A 21,590-nucleotide genomic window follows, 5' to 3' on the forward strand; every position below is an offset into this window, starting at 1 on the left:
AAAGCTCAACATACAGTGAACTTATTTCAAACTATTTTGCACAATTTAATTGTGCTTTCTTCTTTCGTAGTCAGTCAGTGGCCTATTTTCTTTTGGTGCTCAAGATTTAAACAATCTATTCAAACTTATTTGGCTCTGTTTAACTGCCTTTTCTTTTCCTGCAGTCAAAGGCCTTTTACATTTCTTTTAAGCTATCGTCTGTGTTGACTGCAACCCAGGTATCTGCGCTCTCTTGTGGAGACCATCCTGATTTACCAGCACTTCAAAAAGCCCTCTGTGGAGCAGCCGCCACCCAAACAGGAACTGGTGGACTTCTGGATGGACTTCCTGGTGGAGGCCACAAAGAAAGACGTCTCGTCTGTCCGCTTCCCAGTATGTGTCCCATGCTCTCTTTGCCTTCCTTCCTGGGATTCTTCACTGTTTAGACTTGACCTTGACAATTAGACATATACAGTCCCAGTAAATAGTCACTCCAGGGTTTTTCTTTATTTTGTAGAATAATAGTGAAGACATCAAAACTATGAAATAACACATAAGGAATCATGAAGTAACCAAAGAATTGTTAAACAAATAAAAATATATTTTATATTTGAGATTCTTCAAAGTAGCCACCCTTTGCCTTGATGACAGCTTTGCACACTCTTTGATTTCTCTCAACCAGCTTCATGAGTTAGTCACCTGGAATGCATTTCAATTAACAGGTGTGCCTTGTTCATTTGTGGAATTTCTTTCCTTCTTAATGCATTTGAGCCAATCAGTTGTGTTGTGAGAAGGTAGGAGTGATATACAGAAGATAGCCCTATTTGGTAAAAGACAAAGTCCATATTATGTCAAGAAGAGCTCGAATGAGCAAAGAGAAACAACAGTCCATCATTACTTTAAGACATAAAGGTCCGTCAGTCCGGAAAATGTCAAGAACTTTGAAAGTTTCGTCAAGTGCAGTCGCAAAAACCATGAAGCTCTATGATGAAACTGTCTCTCATGAGGACCGCCACAGGAAAGGAAGACCCAGAGTTACCTCTGCTGCAGAGGATAAGTTCATTAGAGTCAACTGCACCTCCAATTGCAGCCCAAAAAAATGCTTCACAGAGTTCAAGTAACAGACACATCTCAACATCAACTGTTCAGAGGAGACTGTGTGAATCAGGCCTTCGTGGTCAAATTTCTGCAAAGAAACAACTACTAAAGGACACCAATAAGAAGAAGAGACATGCTTGGGCCAAGAAACACGATCAATGGACATTAGATCGGTGGAAATCTGTCCTTTGGTCTGATCACTCCAAATCTGAGATTTTTGGTTTCACCTGCCGTGTCTTTGTGAGACGCAGAGTAGGTGAATGGATGATCTCCGCATGTGTGGTTCCCACCGTGAAGCATGGAGGAGGAGATGTGATGGTGTGTGGGTGCTCTGCTGGTGACATTGTCAGTGATTTATTTTGAATTCAAGGCACACTTAACCAGCATGGCTCCCACTGCATTCTGCAGTGATACGCCATCCCATCTGGTTTGTGCTTAGTGGGACTATCATTTGTTTTTCAACATGACAATGACCCGAACACACCTCCAGCCTGTGTAAGGGCTATTTGACCCAGGAGAGTGATGGAGTGCTGCATCAGATGACCTGGCCTCCACAATCACCCAACCTCAACCCAATTGAGATGGTTTGGAATGAGTTGGACCACATAGTGAAGGAAAAGCAGCCAACAAGTGCTCAGCCTATGTGGGAACTCCTTCAAGACTGTTGGAAAGGCACTCCTCATGAAGCTGGTTGAGAGAATGCCAAGAGTGTGCAAAGCTGTCATCAAGGCAAAGGGTGGCTACTTTGAAGAACCTGAAATAAAAAATATATTTTGATTTGTTTGACACTTTTTTGGTTACTGCATGATTCCATATATGTTATTTCATAGTTTTTTACATTTACATTTAAGTCATTTAGCAGACGCTCTTATCCAGAGCGACTTACAAATTGGAAAGTTCATACATATTCACCCTGGTCCCCCCGTGGGAATTGAACCCACAACCCTGGCGTTGCAAGCGCCATGCTCTACCAACTGAGCCACACGGGACCAACTTCACTATCTTCACTATTATTCTACAATGTAGAAAATAGTAAAAAATAAAGAAAACCCCTTGAATGAGTAGGTGTGTCCAAACTTTTGACTGGTACTCTACATCAATCATAACAGTGGTACCAGCTGGGGCAGTTGTCCTACACTCTTTATTTTCTCTGCTTTATTGTGAAATGTCTTGATGTCCTATTGGTTGTCCTTTTTTCCAGGTGTTGATATTGGAGCCCACTAAAGTCTATCTGCCTTCGTACTTGTCCATAAACAACGATGTAGAGGAGAACACTGTCTCCATCTGGCATGTTTCCCCTGATGACAAGGTAAGTTACTGACCACAGGAAGAGTGTGTGACAACTGCCTTGTGTCTTTGCTTTGTGTCTCAGAAAAGAAGTACAGCCCTGGAGTACAGCCCTGCCTGTCTGTCTATATGTCCGTCTCTCTCTGTCTCTGTCTCTCTCTGCCCTGACACATTTTAATCAGTTACCAGAGGTACTGACGTTCATGTTTTTCTGATCGTTCTAACAGCACAGGGGGGTCCATGAGTGGAACTTCAGGGCCATGTCAGTACGGGGTGTCAGGTTGGTGATCTCACAGCTGTCCTGTTCTACACACTCATTGTAATGTATGGGCAATAAAGACTGCTCTCTACTCTACTCTCCTCTGTAACTTATGCCAACAACATAACAGATTATAATGTGGCCACCTGGATCCCAAGGCAATATTAGTCAGAGATGGTCCCTCAATGCCTCTCCCTCTTTCCGCCTCCAACTGATCTCCCACTTCAGAGGGCCTCTGTGAGATGTTGCTAGGGAGCGTATATTTTTTTTGTGCCCACTCGCCCTCCAGTGTACTAGGAGACAATGGCAGTTCCCTTGGCTGCAGCAGTGTGCCATGGTGGGCTGAATTCTCTGCTCTGGTCCACTCCGCTCAGCCCTGGCCTTAGTTAACTGGCTTAAAATCCCTGTTCGCTCAGCTGAACACTGGTGGAGACTCAACCGTGTGTATGTGTGTGTGGGAATGAATGTTCAGAGTTACTGTAACTTGTTGTATGTGATTGAATGAAGAACATTGTTAGATTGTAAGAGACTTGCAGCTTTGGTGAAAAGAAAAAGCTTCTGCACTTAGATACTACTAGAATGATTTCTCAGAAGTTTCTGGCTACACCCAGACATCCAGTCTATGCCAGTGTTCTATAGATGTCATGTGAATTCACCTGTCGTCTCTTCTATAACTGTCAACTCCTCTTCCTCAGTATTTCCAAGTTTGACGAGCGCAGTGCCTTCCTGTATGTGCTGCACAACTCAGAGGACTTTCAGATCTACTTCTGCACAGAGATGCACTGCAAAAGGTCTGCCTGTCCCTCTGTGACGTGATTGCGCCATCTCACAAGCATATGAGCTGTTCTCCAAGGGAGTGTCTGTACTGTAGAAACGTGTGACTCTCACGAAGAAGAACCAAAGCACAGTTAGCCAGTCTCAATAGCTCCACAGTGTGATTCAGTGAGTCAGTGCTGGTGTGATGGGGGTTTGTGAGTGTGTGAAAGGGTGCTTGTCTGGGCTCTGTGTTATTTCACAACTGCTCTTGTGACATATTTTTAAGTGCGGTGAAGGTTATATGGTGTTAGTGTGGGTGTAAATTGAGTATATAATCTCAAATGTGGAACGGGACAGATGTGACTGCTCTGTGTGTTGCAGGTTCTGTGATCTGGTCAACAGCATTGCAGAGGAAGCATGGAAAGGCCCGGAAGAGGGGGAGTGTGACATTGACGCCCTAGAGGTGAAGGAGGAGAGAGGGATACTCCTTTTCTAGCCACATTCTTTTATTTCTATGTTATTTCCAACAGGATTACCTGATGTACAGTATATGTATACAAGAGCTAGGATGTATTCAGCAGAAACAGTCTCTCCGATTGTTTTTCAAAATCTATATAAAAGCAGATACAGGTCATGTAAAGTGTTGAAATGTTTAGAGACAACTTCCTACAGTGTGAAAGTGGGTCACGCTGTTCATGCAATGGAAACCAACAGAGTGTACTGTATGAAAAGCAACTGTCCCTCTATTCACCTGTTCTCCCAGTTGTGCGACAAAACAATTACCTGTGAATAATTACCCAAAACAATGACACAGCCTCTTCCTGTCAAACACTAGCATGGCCCAGATCAGATGCCCCAATAGTTTTTTGAACACTGTTTGATCTGGATCACACCTTGCAAAGCTCACATTTCCCTTTGTTTCTATCAGTTAGTACCCAGCCACAACTGTCACTTTACAGCTCACCTGTTCTTAGATGTACCTATATATTCCTGTTATAACTCTAGATTGTAATGATCCTTGAAGTTAACGTGCAACAAAATGTCATCTTTAACATAATGTCCTCCTGTGCTTGACTCTTCAGTACGACTATGAGTATAATGAGCACGGAGAGAGGGTGGTTCTGGGAAAAGGGACGTTTGGAGTGGTGTACGCCGGCCGGGACCTTAGCAACCAGGTGCGGCTGGCCATCAAGGAGATACCGGAGAGAGACAGCAGGTAAGAGAACATGTAAACTAGACTTTCTCCAAAAAGACCCTACCAATCAGCTTCTACCATTCTCCCATCCATGACACTTTCACTGTCTTTTTATCACGCACTTTGCTAATGGAAGGCTGTTTAGCAAAAGGTCCCCGTGTCGTTATGTAAAGTGAGTGAGTGGTAATTCAGAGCATAACAACTGAAGTGGTTTCCTGAGGGTGGTCATTTGATTGGCAGATCGAAGGGGCGCCAAAGCAGTCGTTTGAGCCGTCCACTGTGTTAGCTCTGTGCTAGACCTGATCTCCTGTGGTGTGTCCTTTCCTTGGAACACCAGTGTTATACAGTGCGGCTTGAAAGTATGTGAACCCCTTGTGCAATTACAGATTTTTTTGTTTTTACCATGAAATCTTCATCTAATCAGAACCAGTCTTTTTGATCTGACATAACAGGTTTATATTTGCCAATACCATAAGTTGGTGTAGAGGAAATCATGCGTGTAGTAGGAAAACAAAATTAAAAAGGAATTAGTGCAGGTGCAAAAATAAGTGAACCCCAAGTTCCATTGGTTAAATCAAGTAGGTAAGTGGAATCAGGTGGGTAAATAAATAATTGTGTACCAAATGAACCAATCAAAGGAGAGATTGTTAGGAAAGAGTTTGTGCGGGACTCTGATAAATAGAGATAAGAAACCTGGTCAGTTTGGTGTTACCCATCCAGGTCAACACAAAGCACACCATGCGCAGAGGAAAGGAGATCTCAGAGGGTATCAGGACAAGGGTAGTGAGAGCACATCAGTCTGGGAAAGGCTATAAAATCATCTAAAAAAGATTTTAGCTCCATCAGTCCATTGTGAGGCAAATCATTTACAAATGGAGAGCATTTAACATGACAGCAACTCAGCCTAGAAGTGGACGCTCTTCCAAAATATCCCCAAGAGCCACAAAAACAATAATAAATCCGGTAAAAGCCGAGATTTGCAGACCTCCCTTGCTGCATCTCAGGTGACTGTGCATGCTTCAACAATAAGACGAACACTGAATATAAATGCCATTCATGGGAGGGTTGCTACTGTAGGAAGAAGCCTCTGCTCTCAAAAACTTACTTTGCCAGAGACCACCTGGACAAACCTGAAGGTTTCTGGGAGTTCATTCTCTGGACCGATGAGTCCAAAATGGACCTTTTTGGTCACAATCAACACCACTGTGTTTGGCAAAAACACAACACTGCCTACCACCAAAATAACCTTATCCCAACAGTCAAGCATGGTGGTGGGAATGTCAAGATCTGGGGCTGCTTTTCCTCTGGACCTGGATGACTTCACATCATTAAGGGAACCATGAATTCTGAGGTTTACCAGGAGATTCTTGAACAGGACGTCAGGCCATCAGTCAAGGAGCTAAAGCTGGGACGGAAATGGGTCTTCCAGCAAGACGACGATCCAAAGCATTCAAGCAAATCTACCAAAGAATGACTCCGGAGAAAGAAAATGTATGTTTTGGATCGACCAAGTTAAAGTCCTGACCTAAATCCAATCGAGATGGTGTCGCAGGACCTGAAGCGGGCAGTTCATGCCAGACACCCCTCAAACCTCACTCAATTGGCTGAGTTCTTTAAGGAGGAGTGGGCAAAAATCCCTCAAAACAGATGTCAGAGACTGATTACTGGCTATAGGAGACGTTTACTCCAAGTTATCACTGCTAATGGAGGTGCCACAAGCTATTGACTGAAGGGGGTCACATATTTTTGCACACATCAAATCTGAGTTAAATAAACCACTTTTGTTAAATAAACAATGGAAATATATAATTTACTTGGAATGTCTTTATTATGAATTGAGGTTTAGATAAGGATTTTATATATTTATTTTAATATTTTATAGCAAAATAATGATCAGCACTGTAGGGTTCACATACTTTCAAGCAGCACTGTATATATACTATAAACCTGATCGAGTGACTTGGCAATGAAAAGAATAGGGGGGAAATGGTCGCCTAGCAACTAGTGTACCAAGCACTCCACTCCACTTCCTTGCCTTGCGTTGCACTGCCTTCCACCACCATCTCTGGTCTACTCATTGTTCCAACTACTCCTGGCTTATTATGGGACTCCTTCAGAGCCCAATCAGCCCAGAAGATTCCTCTGTCACGCGTTGTTCCACTCATCACATCACAAGTCATTAGAGGGCTCTCATGGGCTAACTCAAATGTGTCAAGAATTATTATTAATCATTAAGAAGGAGCTCTGAAGTATCCTCTCAGGGGGGAAAAACGATCTAATAAGTGTCTGATTCAGTAGAATAGAGGGAGAATGTATCTATTCTTATTATTTATGGTGTGAAGTTTGAACATTTATTTCTCAGTAAAGTGTCTTCGTCCTCTTTAGTTTGAAATGACCTGTGTGTGTGTGTGTGTGTGTGTGTGTGTGTGTGTGTGTGTGTGTGTGTGTGTGTGTGTGTGTGTGTGTGTGTGTGTGTGTGTGTGTGTGTGTGTGTGTGTGTGTGTGTGTGTGTGTGTGTGCGCGCGCGTGCGTGCGTGCGAGAGAGAGAATATCCTGCCCTTTCTCCTGGGAGATGTAACAGCGGATGTTCTGTCCAAGGTACTCTCAGCCCCTCCATGAGGAGATTGCCCTTCACAAACATCTGAAGCACAAGAACATTGTGCAGTACTTGGGCTCCATCAGCGAGAATGGTTTTATCAAGATCTTCATGGAGCAGGTTCCCGGAGGTAAGAGGGCTATCCGTGCAGCATTAGAAAGATAAAATGATCTAGTCAATGCCCAACCATGTCTTATAAGCCTATGTTGCATCTTTACTTAGTGAAAGACAACAAGAAGCGACTACATTTCCTCCACTACACCTAGAAACAAATAAAAACACATATCTTGTCTGATTTATGTAATAGGTAGCCTGGCTTACTGATTGAATACACTACCGTCCTGCTGATAGTAAACCAGAATGTATTGATATATATTCGACTTTGTCCTCTGGTTTGCCTCCAGGAAGCCTGTCTGCTCTGCTGAGGTCTAAATGGGGCCCTCTGAAGAACAACGAACCCACCATCGGCTTCTACACCAGACAGATCCTGGAGGGACTCAAATACCTCCATGACAACCAAATTGCTCACAGAGACATCAAGGTGATGCCTGGTCTATTTCAAAGCCTTTGGCCAATGTGCAGTATGCGCCTAGCCAGTAGGAACGCCACATTCATGTCGGTGGTACAGAAATTATTTGATTTGTAAGTGGCGCCTGGCTCTAGTATGATGACATCCCCTTAACCTTCCGGTAGGATGATAACATGACGTGACATAACTCAATCTCAGTCATAAATAATAAAACACTCTGACCACACTCCCATCCCAAAATAGAAACATTAATTTAGGTTAGCATACTCTTTCTCACATACCCAGGACAAGATAGGCCTCTAAATTCTGCCTCATTTAACAATAGTGTCTCATCAAATGACCTTATCAGCCATTTACGTCAAGTGTGAATATAGCCCACTGTAACAACTGTTGCTGATTGCCTTCTAGGAAATACCTTAGATTACCAGGCTGTTATCATAGTCATTGGGTTACGTCTAAGGAATGGAGATGACTTGGAATGGAGCTCTTTTATAATCCTCTTGGTTGTCTTTATATCCACAGGGTGATAATGTGCTTATAAACACATATAGCGGAGTTCTGAAGATATCTGACTTTGGAACCTCTAAAAGGCTGGCTGGGATCAACCCCTGGACTGAGACCTTCACTGGTATGTACTGGTCTGCCTGACTGGGTTTATAACCACTGGTATGTACTGGTCTGCCTGACTGGGTTAATAACAACTGGTATGTACTGGTCTGCCTGACTGGGTTTATAACAACTGGTATGTACTGGTCTACCTGACTGGGTTTATAACCACTGGTATGTACTGGTCTGCCTGACTGGGTTTATAACAACTGGTAAGTACTGGTCTGCCTGACTGGGTTTATAACCACTGGTATGTACTGGTCTGCCTGACTGGGTTAATAACAACTGGTATGTACTGGTCTGCCTGACTGGGTTTATAACAACTGGTATGTACTGGTCTACCTGACTGGGTTTATAACCACTGGTATGTACTGGTCTGCCTGACTGGGTTAATAACAACTGGTATGTACTGGTCTACCTGACTGGGTTTATAACAACTGGTATGTACTGGTCTGCCTGACTGGGTTTATAACAACTGGTATGTACTGGTCTGCCTGACTGGGTTTATAACAACTGGTATGTACTGGTCTACCTGACTGGGTTTATAACCACTGGTATGTACTGGTCTGCCTGACTGGGTTAATAACAACTGGTATGTACTGGTCTACCTGACTGGGTTAATAACCACTGGTATGTACTGGTCTACCTGACTGGGTTAATAACCACTGGTATGTACTGGTCTGCCTGACTGGGTTTATAACCACTGGTATGTACTGGTCTGCCTGACTGGGTTTATAACAACTGGTATGTACTGGTCTGCCTGACTGGGTTTATAACAACTGGTATGTACTGGTTTGCCTGACTGGGTTTATAACCACTGGTATGTACTGGTCTGCCTGACTGGGTTAATAACAACTGGTATGTACTGGTCTGCCTGACTGGGTTTATAACAACTGGTATGTACTGGTCTGCCTGACTGGGTTTATAACAACTGGTATTGTCACGACCGTCAAAGGTAGAGAGTGAGGACCAAGGCGCAGCATGTGGAAAATAAGCCATCTTCTTTTATTTCTCTACGAAGATGAACATGAAACGAAACACTTTAACAAACTAACAAAATAACAAAACTGACGAACGTGAAGCTACGAATGAACTAGTGCATACATGCAACATAGAACATCGACATAGACACAGCGACAATCACCCACAAACAAACAGTGAGAAACAACCTCCCTATGTATGTCTCTCAATCAGAGGAAAACGAAAACGCCTGTCTCTGATTGAGAGCCATACAAGGTCAATTAACCCTTTAACCCAACATAGAAACACAACACATAGAAATGCCCACCCAGCTCACGCCCTGACCAATAAACACATACAAAACAAGAGGAAACAGGTCAGGAACGTGACAGGTATGTACTGGTCTGCCTGACTGGGTTTATAACCACTGGTATGTACTGGTCTACCTGACTGGGTTTATAACAACTGGTATGTACTGGTCTGCCTGACTGGGTTAATAACAACTGGTATGTACTGGTCTACCTGACTGGGTTTATAACAACTGGTATGTACTGGTCTACCTGACTGGGTTTATAACAACTGGTATGTACTGGTCTGCCTGACTGGGTTTATAACCACTGGTATGTACTGGTCTGCCTGACTGGGTTTATAACCACTGGTATGTACTGGTCTACCTGACTGGGTTTATAACAACTGGTATGTACTGGTCTGCCTGACTGGGTTTATAACAACTGGTGTGTATGGGTCTGTATAACCACTGAGCTTCCTCTCCCTACATTGTCAAAATGCCTTGATGGAACAGGTTGTTTGAAAATGGGCTGAACTCTCAACCCAAACAGTGATCCCACTCACTATTTACAATTATAGTTCTGCTGAGATTTAATCTCTAAGAAACTATTTGTGTTGTGTGTTTGAGGATTTATCTTGTTTTAGCTCATCATCCTGTAAATGACGTATCTCAGAATAGCCTGCCGTTGATATTCAGAGTGGTCATGTCGGGGTGCCAGGGTTATGCCAGCGTTGACATTGTGGCAGCCAATGATAGCACAGCTTGACCCATTTGGTAAGACCATCTTTTTGGAGCATAGAGATGCACCTTCGCATCTTGAAACCATCCAGTACAGTCAGTTTCTCCTGTTTAAGTTGTGCGTCAATGTGTCTCTCCCAGTTTCACCATAGCACTTAGCTTACCTTTTTAAAAGCTCTATTGAAGCTCCACTTACAGTAGGCTATAATTAGACCTAAATAGACTCACTTCATCCAGGGTTACAATATGTAGTTCTTCTTTGTTGATTAGGCTATACTACTGAAACAGGCTAGCATTTAGCAGAATTTCACATGCACAGAATTAAACTTAGTCCTAGAGCTAAGGTTGCAAAATCCTTGAACTTTAATTAAACCAGGATTTCTGGAAAACCAGGGAATTTATTGAATTTTCAGGAATTTTGCAGCCCTACCTAGAGTTCAACCTCCCTAAAGTCACCTTACCCCTATACATTTTTACCTCCATCCTGCCAGTATCCCTGCACATTGTAAATATGGTATTGGAACTGACCCTATATATAGTATGCTTACTTTCTTACTTTTTGTGTTCCTATTTCTTCTTATCTCTCGTGTGTTTTTTTAATTATTGCATTGTCATTGATTATTGCATTAAAATTTAAACTTGAAAACCTGATTTGCTTGTATCAGCACTGATATGCACATTTTACAAATGCAACTTGTAACTAGTAGCTATGATATTTGTATAATTTCCTGTCTGTTTGGTGTGTTGTTATTTTGCAGGGACACTACAGTACATGGCCCCTGAGATCATAGATAAAGGCCCTCGAGGATACGGCAAGCCTGCGGACATCTGGTCTCTTGGCTGCACCATCATTGAGATGGCCACTGGGAAACCACCCTTCTACGAGCTGGGCGAACCACAGGCCGCCATGTTCAAGGTCAGAGTTCAGAGGTCAACTAAAATTCAGTTTATTGACCTTAGTTCACTTTCCATTGGTGAATGGTGTTTTTGTCTGGCTGGCTTAAAATGTAGTAGTATCTCTATCAAAATGATGGCTTTGAATGATGAGTTCCCCCTCATTCTGTTGTTCATTGTGATATATGGTTCTGCTGACTTATTTATCTCCGTAGTGATGTCAGATACAGAAATAGATCAAATAAAATCACATTGTATTGGTCGCGTACACAGATGTTGCAGATGTTATCGCAGGTGCAGCGAAATGCTTATGTTTTTAGCTCTAACAGTGCAGTAATACCTAGCAATACAAAACAATACACAAAAATCCCCGAAATATTAATAAAGAAATAAAAAAATATCAGAATGAGCAATATCAGAGTCCGGAATATAAATATACAGTGTATATACAGTGGGGCAAAAAAGTATTTATTCAGCCACCAATTGTGCAAGTTCTCCCACTTAAAAAGATGAGAGAGGTCTGTAATTTTCATCATAGGTACACTTCAACTATGACAGACAAAATGAGAAAAAAAATCCAGAAAATCACATTGTAGGATTTTTAATGAATTTATTTTCAAATTATGGTGGAAAATAAGTATTTGGTCAATAACAAAAGTTTATCTCAATACTTTGTTATATACCCTTTGTTGGCAATGACAGAGGTCAAACGTTTTCTGTAAGTCTTCACAAGGTTTTCACACACAGTTGCTGGTATTTTGGCCCATTCCTCCATGCAGATCTGTTCTAGAGCAGTGCTGTTTTGGGGCTGTTGCTGGGCAACATGGACTTTCAACTCCCTCCAAAGATTTTCTATGGGGTTGAGATCTGGAGACTGGCTAGGCCACTCCAGGACCTTGAAATGCTTCTTACGAAGCCACTCCTTCATTGCCCGGGCGGTGTGTTTGGGATCATTGTCATGCTGAAAGACCCAGCCACGTTTCATCTTCAATGCCCTTGCTGATGGAAGGAGGTTTTCACTCAAAATCTCACGATACATGGCCCCATTCATTCTTTCCTTTACACGGATCAGTCGTCCTGGTCCCTTTGCAGAAAACAGCCCCAAAGCATGATGTTTCCACAACCATGCTTCACAGTAGGTATGGTGTTCTTTGGATGCAACTCAGCATTCTTTGTCCTCCAAACACGACGAGTTGAGTTTTTACCAAAAAGTTATATTTTGGTTTCATCTGACCATATGACATTTTCCCAATCTTCTTCTGGATCATCCAAATGCTCTCTAGAAAACTTCAGACAGGCCTTGACATGTACTGGCTTAAGCAGGGGGACACGTCTGGCACTGCAGGATTTGAGTCCCTGGTGGCGTAGTGTGTTACTGATGGTAGGCTTTGTTACTTTGGTCCCAGCTCTCTGCAGGTCATTCACCTAGGTCCCCCCGTGTGGTTCTAGGATTTTTGCTCACCGTTCTTGTGATCATTTTGACCCCACGGGGTGAGATCTTGCGTGGAGCCCCAGATCGAGGGAGATTATCAGTGGTCTTGTATGTCTTCCATTTCCTAATAATTGCTCCCACAGTTGATTTCTTCAAACCAAGCTGCTTACCTATTGCAGATTCAGTCTTCCCAGCCTGGTGCAGGTCTACAATTTTGTTTCTGGTGTCCTTTGACAGCTCTTTGGTCTTGGCCATAGTGGAGTTTGGAGTGTGACTGTTTGAGGTTGTGGACAGGTGTCTTTTATACTGATAACAAGTTCAAACAGGTGCCATTAATATAGGTAACGAGTGGAGGACAGAGGAGCCTCTTAAAGAAGAAGTTACAGGTCTGTGAGAGCCAGAAATCTTGGTTGTTTGTAGGTGACCAAATACTTATTTTCCACCATAATTTGCAAATAAATTCATTAAAAATTAATAAAAAATTCATTAACAATTCATTACAAATTCATTAAAAATTCATTAAAAATCCAGAAAATGTGATTTTCTGGATTTTTTCCCCCTCATTTTGTCTGTCATAGTTGAAGTGTACCTATGATGAAAATTACAGGCCTCTCTCATCTTTTTAAGTGGGAGAACTTGCACAATTGGTGGCTGACTAAATACTTTTTTGCCCCACTGTATATAGCCAGGCAATTAGGCCTGGCTTGCAGTCAGCGTTCCAATTCATCCTAAAGGTGTTCGATGGGGTTTCTTCCACACTGACCTCGACAAACCATTTCTGTATGGACCTCGTTTGTGCACGGGGGCGTTGTCATGCTGAAACAGGAATGACATTCTAGATGATTCGGTGCTTCCCCAGACTGTTGCCACAAAGTTGGAAGCACAGAATCATCTAGAATGTCATTGTATGCTTTAGGGTTAAGATTTCCCTTCACTGGAACTAAGGGGCCTAGCCCAATCCATGAAAAACAGCCCCAGACCATTATTCCTCCTCCACCAAACTTTACAGTTGGCACTCTGTATTGGAGCAGGTAGCGATCTCCTGGCATCCGCCAAATCCAGATTCACCCGTCGGGACTGCCAGATGGTGAATCATGATTCATTGTGCTTTTCTTTCATAAACAAGGACATTTCTAAGTGACCCAAAACTTTTGAACGGTAGTGTACATAGGGCAGCATTCTCTAAGATGCAGGGTAAAGTACCAGGTGGTAGCTGACTAGTAACAGTGACTAAGGTTCAGGGCAGGGTACAGTCTGATGGCCTGGAGATGAACAATGTTTTTCAGTCTCTCCGTCCCAGTTTTGATGCACCTGTACTGTCTCCGCCTTCTAGATGGTTGCGGGGTGAGCGGGCCGTGGCTCGGGTGACTGAGGTCATTGATGATCTTCTTGGCCTTCCTGTGACACCAGTTGCTGTAGATGTCCTGGGGGGCAGGCAGTGTGCCCCCGGTGAGCGTTAGGCTGTCTGCATCACCCTCTGGAGAGCCCTGCGGTTGTGGATGATGCAATTGCCGTACCAGGCGGTGATACAGCCCGACACAATGTTCTCTAAGGTGCATCTGTAGAAATTTGGCTTGGTCTTAGGGACAAAGCCAAATTTCTTCAGCCTCCTTCGATTGAAGAGGCGCTGTTGCGCTTTCTTCACCACACTGTCTGTGTGAAGGGACCATTTCAGGTCGTCAGTGATGTGCATGCCGAGGAACTTGGTGGCCCTGTGGATGGGGTGTGCTCTCTCTGCTGTCTCCTGAAGTCCACGATCAGCTCCTTCATTTTGTTGATGTTGAGGGAGAGGTTATTTTCCTGGCACCACTCTGCCAGGGCTCTCACCTCCTCCCTGTAGGCTGTCTTGTCGTTGTTGGTAATCAGGCCTACCACTGTTGTGTCGTCAGCCATCTTGATGATTGAGTTTGAGAATGCATGGCCATGCAGTTCTGGGTGAATAGGGAGTACAGGAGGGGGCTGAGCACGCACCCCCATGTTGAGGATCAGAGTGGCGGAGGTGTTGTTGCATAACTTCACCACCTGTGGTTGGCCCGTCAGGAAGTCCAGGACCCAGTTGCACAGGGCGGGGTTTAGACCCAGGGCCCCAAGCTTAATGATTAGCTTGGATAGCACTATGGTGTTGAAGTCTGAGCTGTAGTCGATTAACAGCATTCTTACATAGGTATTCCTCTTGTCCAGGTGGGATAGGGCAGTGTGATGGTGATTGCGTCATCCTTGGATCTGTTGGGGCGGTATGCAAAGTATAGTGGGCCTAAGGTGTTGGATAAATTGGAGGTGACATGATCCTTAACTACCCTCTCAAAACACTTCATGATGACAGAAATGAGTGCTACGGGGCGATAGTCATTTAGTTCAGTTACCTTCACTTTCTTGGGTACAGGAACAATGGTGGACATCTTGAAGCAAGTGGGGACAGCAGACTGGGATAGGGAGAGATTGAACATGTCCTTATACATTCCAGCCAGCTGGTCTGCACCAGCTCTGAGGACCCGGCTTGGAATGCCATCTGGGCCGGCAGCCTTGCGAGGGTTAACACACTTAAATGTCTTACTCACATTGGCCACAGAGAACGAGAGCTCACAGTCCTCGTGAACAGCAGTGGCCCATGTCTCCAGCTCAGTGTTTTCCTCGAAGCGGGCGAAGAAGGTGTTCACAACTTGGCTGGCTTTCCCTTTATAATCCTTGATTATCTGGAATCCCTGCCACATACATCTGTGTCTGAGCCATTGAATTGCGACTCCATGTACTGTCATTTTGCCTCATTGATTGCCTTACGGAGGTCAGAGCTGGTCTGTTTGTACTCGTCCATGTTCCCAATCACCTTGCCGTTGTTAAATGCAGCGGTTCCCAATTTCATGCTGCCATCTATCCACGGTTTTTGGTTTGGAAAAGTTCTAATCGTCACAGTTGGAACAACATCCTTTATGCATTTCTTGATGAACTCAGTCACCTAGTCAGTGTATACGTCAATACTATTATCGGAGGGGACCCGGGACATTTCCCATTCCATGGAATCAAAACAATATTGAAGCATAGATTCCGATTGGTCAGACCAACATTGAACAGTCCTTACCATGGGTACTTCCTGTTTAAGGGAGGGAGGGCCTTTTAGCCATCCTGGAAGGGAGAGTAGCAATGATCCAGAGTGTTTGATGTGCAAGTAGCACAGAAGTGTTGATCAAATTTCGGTAGCGTTTTCCTCAGATTTCCTTTATTAATGTCCCCAGCTACAATAAATGCGGCCTCTGGATATGCGGTTGCCAGTTTGGAAACAAAGTCCAGTGTAGTTCATTGAGAGCCGTCGCAATGTCGGCTTAGGGGGGAATATACACAGCAGTGATCATGACAGATGGCTGTCCTTACACGCCTCCAGGCACATTCCTCCATGGTTGAATCACCAGGACAGTACTATCCCAAACATAGCATGCTGTCAGCACTGTGTTTGTAAGGGAAAAAAGCTCAACTTTTTGTGGTTATTAGCTAAAAAAATAAGTGTGATTGGATTACATACTTATCCAACTGTGAGATTAGACCTAGTACCTGGATATAGACTGTGTAATACAGTCTATCCTTTGTGTTGTTTTAAGTCTCTGTTCCGCTGATGAGCCCTCCTCAAGCTTTTTCCACTTGTATAAATCTGAAGTGGAAATGTTAAGTGTTTCCCTCATCAGCAATATTACACAGACTGGACATATGTTGTCCATTAAACACTAGTGCTAGTGATTCAACTGGGTGGTCTGCGGAGTGTGATGGAGATCATGTTGAATGCAGGACAGAATGACAGAAATGTCCATGAATTACAGTAGTAAATTGCTGTGTATTTTGCAGTGCTTTTAAACCACTGTTTTGTAGCAGGTTGTATAGATCTCTAATGCAACACATGTAGCCATCTTTTAGAAGACTTTCAGCAGCTATTCTGTCTGTCTCATCCTGTGTGATTTAAAGTGCAGATTCATCACTGGTCAATGCTTTTACTATGCAATGGCTTGTTGTACAGATGAGAACGCATTTGGCAACAATCCTCACATAAACTTTTCTGTACCACTTTGGAAGGTCTCGACTGGGAGGGGCATTACATTCCTAATCTCAAGCCTACATTCGGAAGCAATGTTTGGAATTTGTAGTGCCTATCGTCAGACGAGCTTCTTGCCTGGAGTTGCTGCATTTTGTCCTTCACTGTCAACTTGACCTCCTGTACTATGAGGGCATGAGCTCACCTGCATAGTGTTACTGTGCCACAGAGATATGGGTTACAAGAGATCAGTTTACCCACTAACTAATGTCACCTCAATCAAGCCAACTCTCCTCTGACTGACTGCCTTCTCTGAGGTCCCCTTTGTACTGTATGCTCTTAGCTTTAGCATGACTTGGCTAGGTGATTTGGCTAGGTCACTTGACTTGTTGTTTTGACTTGACTACAGGTTAGGCCCTTGTTTCTAAAATGGCTGGGTTTCATCTTGGCTGCAGGTTAGGCCCTTGGATCTAGCATTACTGTGCTGTTTTATCTTGGCTACAGGTTGGCATGTTCAAGATCCATCCTGAGATCCCAGATTCCATGTCAATGGAGGCCAAGGCCTTTATCCTACGCTGCTTTGAACCCGACCCCGACCAGAGGGCCACCGCCCTGCACCTGCTCACTGATGAGTTTCTCACCGTCACCAGCCGCAAGAAGAGGGGCAAGAGCGGCTTTACAGGTAGCTAGGACCGGTTAATCAGTGAAGTAGTTAGTATAATATAGATATATCTGAGTAGAAAGACAATTGCTATTAGATACTTTGTGTTTTAGATAATTTTTTGTTGTTTCTGCACAATTCATATCATGGAATAAAAAAATCTCTGTCTTTCTCCTCAGCTCTGACACCCGGAGGTTCAGGTGAGTTAATTTGAGCGCCTTTCTGTGCTGCTTCCTCTTTAGAGTACACTGAGTCTGAGCCTAACAACATTAGGCTAAACCAATTATCATGTTGACTACCCTACTCTGAGATGATTCATTCACAGAAGTAGTACTGTGATGTAAAAGAACCAGAAAGCTCTGGTTTTCTTTGTGTAACAGTGGTGTAACTGTGCCCTCCTGCCTATACCTGTCTCTGTGCCCTCAAGAGTACCTGCGCAGCATCTCTCTGCCAGTGCCTGTGGTGGTGGAAGACACCAGCAGCAGCAGCGAGTACGGCTCCGTCTCCCCTGAGAACGACCTCAACACCAACCCCTTCAGCTTCAAGCCCAGCGCCAAGTGTTACAGTGATCGGGACGTCAAAGCAACCCGCTCCCTGTTCCTCAGGTAACACAACATACAGTCAGCACCATATGTATTTGTGAAGCTAACATTTTCACTCCAGCATTTTGTGTTTGAGATCATAAAAACACACTAACACTGCACCTCTGCCATCTCAATTCATCTGACAAAAAGCAATGCAAAAATCTGGAGGAAAGAGATAAACACTGACTCTGTACATTATCTGGAAATAATGGACAATGTAGGTATCATCTACGGAGTACATTAGTTCCAGATAATGTACAGAGCGGAGTCATTTATCCCATTTATACCACGATGCCAAAGAATGTCATGTAATATTTGGAACTTTGTTGTTCTCCTGTATAAATATAATTTTTTTAAACCTGAGGTCTCTTTAATCTAACCTGTGTTCCCCACCAGTATCCCAGTGGAGAACTTTGAGGACCACAGTGCTCCTCCGTCTCCTGATGAGAAGGACTCTGGCTTCTTCATGCTGAGGAAGGACAGCGAGAGGAGGGCCACTCTGCACTGCATCCTCACTGAGGACAGAGACAAGGTGGTGTCCAACCTCATGGAGGCTCTCAAACAGGTCAGTAAGCATCTAGTCTAGTAGTGGACAGGGTGAGGGGTAGCCTGGGCCCAGTTCTGTTTTTTTCCCTGGTATGTCACGCGGCATGACAATGATCATAGGAGTTGGCAAGACAGCACAAACAGATCTGGGACCATGCTAGATGAGGGGCTTTCTCAGGGTAAAACAAACCCCTTATCTTCACCCTCCTCTCATCACCCCTCTCTCCATCCTTCTCTCCCCTGTCTGTGCAGGGTTCTGAGACATCGGACACTAAGTTGAGACATCAGCATATCTCCACCCTGGTGGTCAGTCTGGGGGACTTTGTGCGCATGGCGGACAGGAAGATCATAGCCAACACCCTCTCCCAGCTCAAACTGGAGCTAGACTTTGACAGCACAGCCATTAGCCAACTACAAGTGGTGCTATTTGGGTTCCAGGATGCAGTAAGTGCCCTTTCTTCACCTATTAGTAGGTCTCTCTATAAGCATTACATAGCCTATGATAATTAAAATATCCCATTGTCTATTTGTCCACTGTGAATGGGTTGGAATTTAAATTGTCCTTGTATAGACCAAAGGCTCTGGAGACATTTAGGTATGATTCAAGGAGGTTTCGTAAACTGTTCACAGCTGAATTATGTCACCATGCTGCCATTGTTTAAACAAACAGTTCAGACAATTGACTGTGAAACACTTTTGACCTTTAAGAATGGGTAATAGAAGGGAAATGTGTCAGCTTAAAGCACATAATTTAAAGAGGTTGATTCTGTCCTCTGCCTCACAAATACAATTATGCAAATGAAATGACACTAGCCTGTAGCTAGTGTAGCCTGTGGGAGGCAGAGGTTGTAGCTGCCTCAGTCAATACTGAGCTCTGATTCCCCCTAGTGGATACATATGAAACCAGCTCTGGTCTATAGGGTACATTGTCTGCGAAAGACTACTATCAATTCCACAACACAAACTTGTTTTTCACACTTGGATTTTCCAGAATGCATGGCTTTTTATAAATGGCTGTCTCTCTTTTTTTCTGAGAAATGCTGTTTCCATAGACTCATTATATAGGGGGATATCTCAGACATCTGCAACCACCACACGCAATGTAAAGAGACACCCGCTGGAGTCAAGCCTGTTTTCCTTTCCATGAATGTGTGGATACTGGTAGATGTGGATGCATACATGTCCGTAGTACATGTGTAGCTGTTTATTAATGGTGTGTGTGTGTGTGTGTGTGTGTGTGTCTGTCTGTCTGTCTGTCTGTCTCTGTCTCTGTCTCTCTGGTCTCTCTGGTCTCTCTGTCTGACTGACCAATGCGTCGTCAGGTAAACAAAGTACTACGAAACCACAACATCAAGCCCCACTGGATGTTCGCCCTGGACAATATCATCCGTAAAGCGGTGCAGACTGCCATCACCATCCTGGTGCCAGGTAATAGCTGTGCCTCCAGCCTCAGAGTTTTAAATGACATTTTATGCACCCTAGGGCCCAGGACACTGATTGCCAGGTAAACATAAGAGTATGACTTTGAACAGAGCCCCAATCTAATCATAACATAGATGTGTAACCTTGGATACAGAAATGCACTAGATACTATGTATATGGGGCATTTAACAAGAATATGTGTCTACCAGTCAGATGTCATTATAACAATTGCATTTAAAGATTATTGTAGGTATAGAGTGATCTTTATTGCTGTAAAGATGTATCACGTGTCCTTGCCCAGAGCTAATGCCCCACTTCAGCCTGGCGTCGGAGGATGACCCGGCCGACCAGGATAACGTTGACGATGACGTGGAGCCTGAGGATAACTCCGCCCATCAGTGCAGAGCCCCCCCCAACACTGCCCATGACAACACGGTCGCCACCTCCGGTGTGAGCACGCTCAGTTCCACCGTCTCACACAGATCCCATAATGCCCAGTGCTCCGTCACCATGGAACTAGGCAGGATGAAGCTGGAAACCAACAAGTGGGTCATCGTGCTGTCGTAACAATGATAATGACTGTCAGACACAAAACCAGAGATTTATTCCAACAAGTCATGAACAACCTTTGCTACTAACTCCACATCTGTGACCGATCAGTAGTAGATATTGCCTGTAGCTTCACATTGTTTCCTCACCAATGTAAATGATGTTATGTAGAAGGGCCCCAACACAGGGGCCTAAACGCCTAAACACAAATATGTTTATTTTCATCATGGCGCCTGCAGTAGCCGTGTTTAGTAGTATTGTGTTTCCTCATTGAATGACCCTGTGTCTCCCCCTCCCCTCCTCTTTCCCTGCTGTGTCGCCCCAGGCTGATGGAGCAGTTGCTGGCGAGGGAGAGAGAGTACCAGGCTGTCCTCCAGCATGTCCTGGATGAGAGGGAACAGGAGATCAAACTACTGAGGATCCGCTCAGAACCCATCGGTGAGCACATCCCAACATACACTAGTACACACCTTTATCTGAGAGCACAAGAGCATTAAAAAGACTGTTTTTTAAATGCCTAATGGAAATATTTGTACAACACAAACATCAGGAAACAGACAATGCATATGATTTGATATGTTTACTATGATTGGTTATATGGTGAATATATGGTAGATGTTAATAGTTGTACTTATGTGTGTGACAGATATGCCTACATCATCTGTGAGCCAGAAGAGCCGGTCCACTGTGAGCCATGGGGACCCAGAGCTGATCAAGTGGCTGAGACTCCATGGGGCTGACGATGACTCCATGGACAGGGTAGGTCCTGAGGAAGCCCCGCCCCCGGCCACGTCTGTTTTAAATGGGTACATTATGTGAACAAACTCACGTCCATGTGATCCTATCCCCCTATACTAAAGTAAACAGAGTGCAATGTTGTAAAGCTGTTAAAACTAATGGCCTGGGTGTACGTGGAGGTTATTCATTGATTGTTAGTACGCTTTATGCATACTGTATGTGTAAAACCTTTATAACAGATACACAGTTGAGCACCATCTATTGGCTGAGCTTAATCTCTTTCAGGTACCAATGATTTTACCCATGATCCATCTTCTATTTTGTAGATTTTGACCGAGGATTACACTTTAGATGACCTTCTCCAGTATGTGATGAGAGATGACCTGAAGAGTTTGGGGTTAAGGTATACAACATACAGTATTCTCTCCTACACTGTCAAATACCCAGCCATGTCAAA

The 21,590-nt window shown here is 43.9% G+C and overlaps 1 protein-coding gene across 1 annotated transcript in view; it reads left to right on the forward strand.

Moving 5' to 3' along the window:
- The window catches only part of LOC129817534 (mitogen-activated protein kinase kinase kinase 5-like), a 55,009-nt gene that overhangs the window by 31,208 nt on the left and 2,211 nt on the right, over positions 1-21,590 (forward strand). The window contains exons 10-29 of the mRNA XM_055872904.1: positions 219-372; positions 2,279-2,386; positions 2,592-2,644; positions 3,319-3,414; positions 3,761-3,842; positions 4,462-4,595; positions 7,173-7,300; positions 7,575-7,711; positions 8,222-8,327; positions 11,051-11,208; positions 17,138-17,315; positions 17,474-17,494; positions 17,722-17,899; positions 18,275-18,443; positions 18,677-18,868; positions 19,747-19,852; positions 20,148-20,391; positions 20,721-20,833; positions 21,042-21,154; positions 21,460-21,536. Of these exons, the coding sequence (XP_055728879.1) occupies positions 219-372; positions 2,279-2,386; positions 2,592-2,644; positions 3,319-3,414; positions 3,761-3,842; positions 4,462-4,595; positions 7,173-7,300; positions 7,575-7,711; positions 8,222-8,327; positions 11,051-11,208; positions 17,138-17,315; positions 17,474-17,494; positions 17,722-17,899; positions 18,275-18,443; positions 18,677-18,868; positions 19,747-19,852; positions 20,148-20,391; positions 20,721-20,833; positions 21,042-21,154; positions 21,460-21,536 (2,547 nt within the window). The remainder of the gene's footprint in view (positions 1-218; positions 373-2,278; positions 2,387-2,591; positions 2,645-3,318; positions 3,415-3,760; positions 3,843-4,461; positions 4,596-7,172; positions 7,301-7,574; positions 7,712-8,221; positions 8,328-11,050; positions 11,209-17,137; positions 17,316-17,473; positions 17,495-17,721; positions 17,900-18,274; positions 18,444-18,676; positions 18,869-19,746; positions 19,853-20,147; positions 20,392-20,720; positions 20,834-21,041; positions 21,155-21,459; positions 21,537-21,590) is intronic.

Source organism: Salvelinus fontinalis, chromosome 20 (genome assembly GCF_029448725.1).
Source record: "Salvelinus fontinalis isolate EN_2023a chromosome 20, ASM2944872v1, whole genome shotgun sequence".
Classification (NCBI taxonomy): Eukaryota; Metazoa; Chordata; class Actinopteri; order Salmoniformes; family Salmonidae; genus Salvelinus; species Salvelinus fontinalis.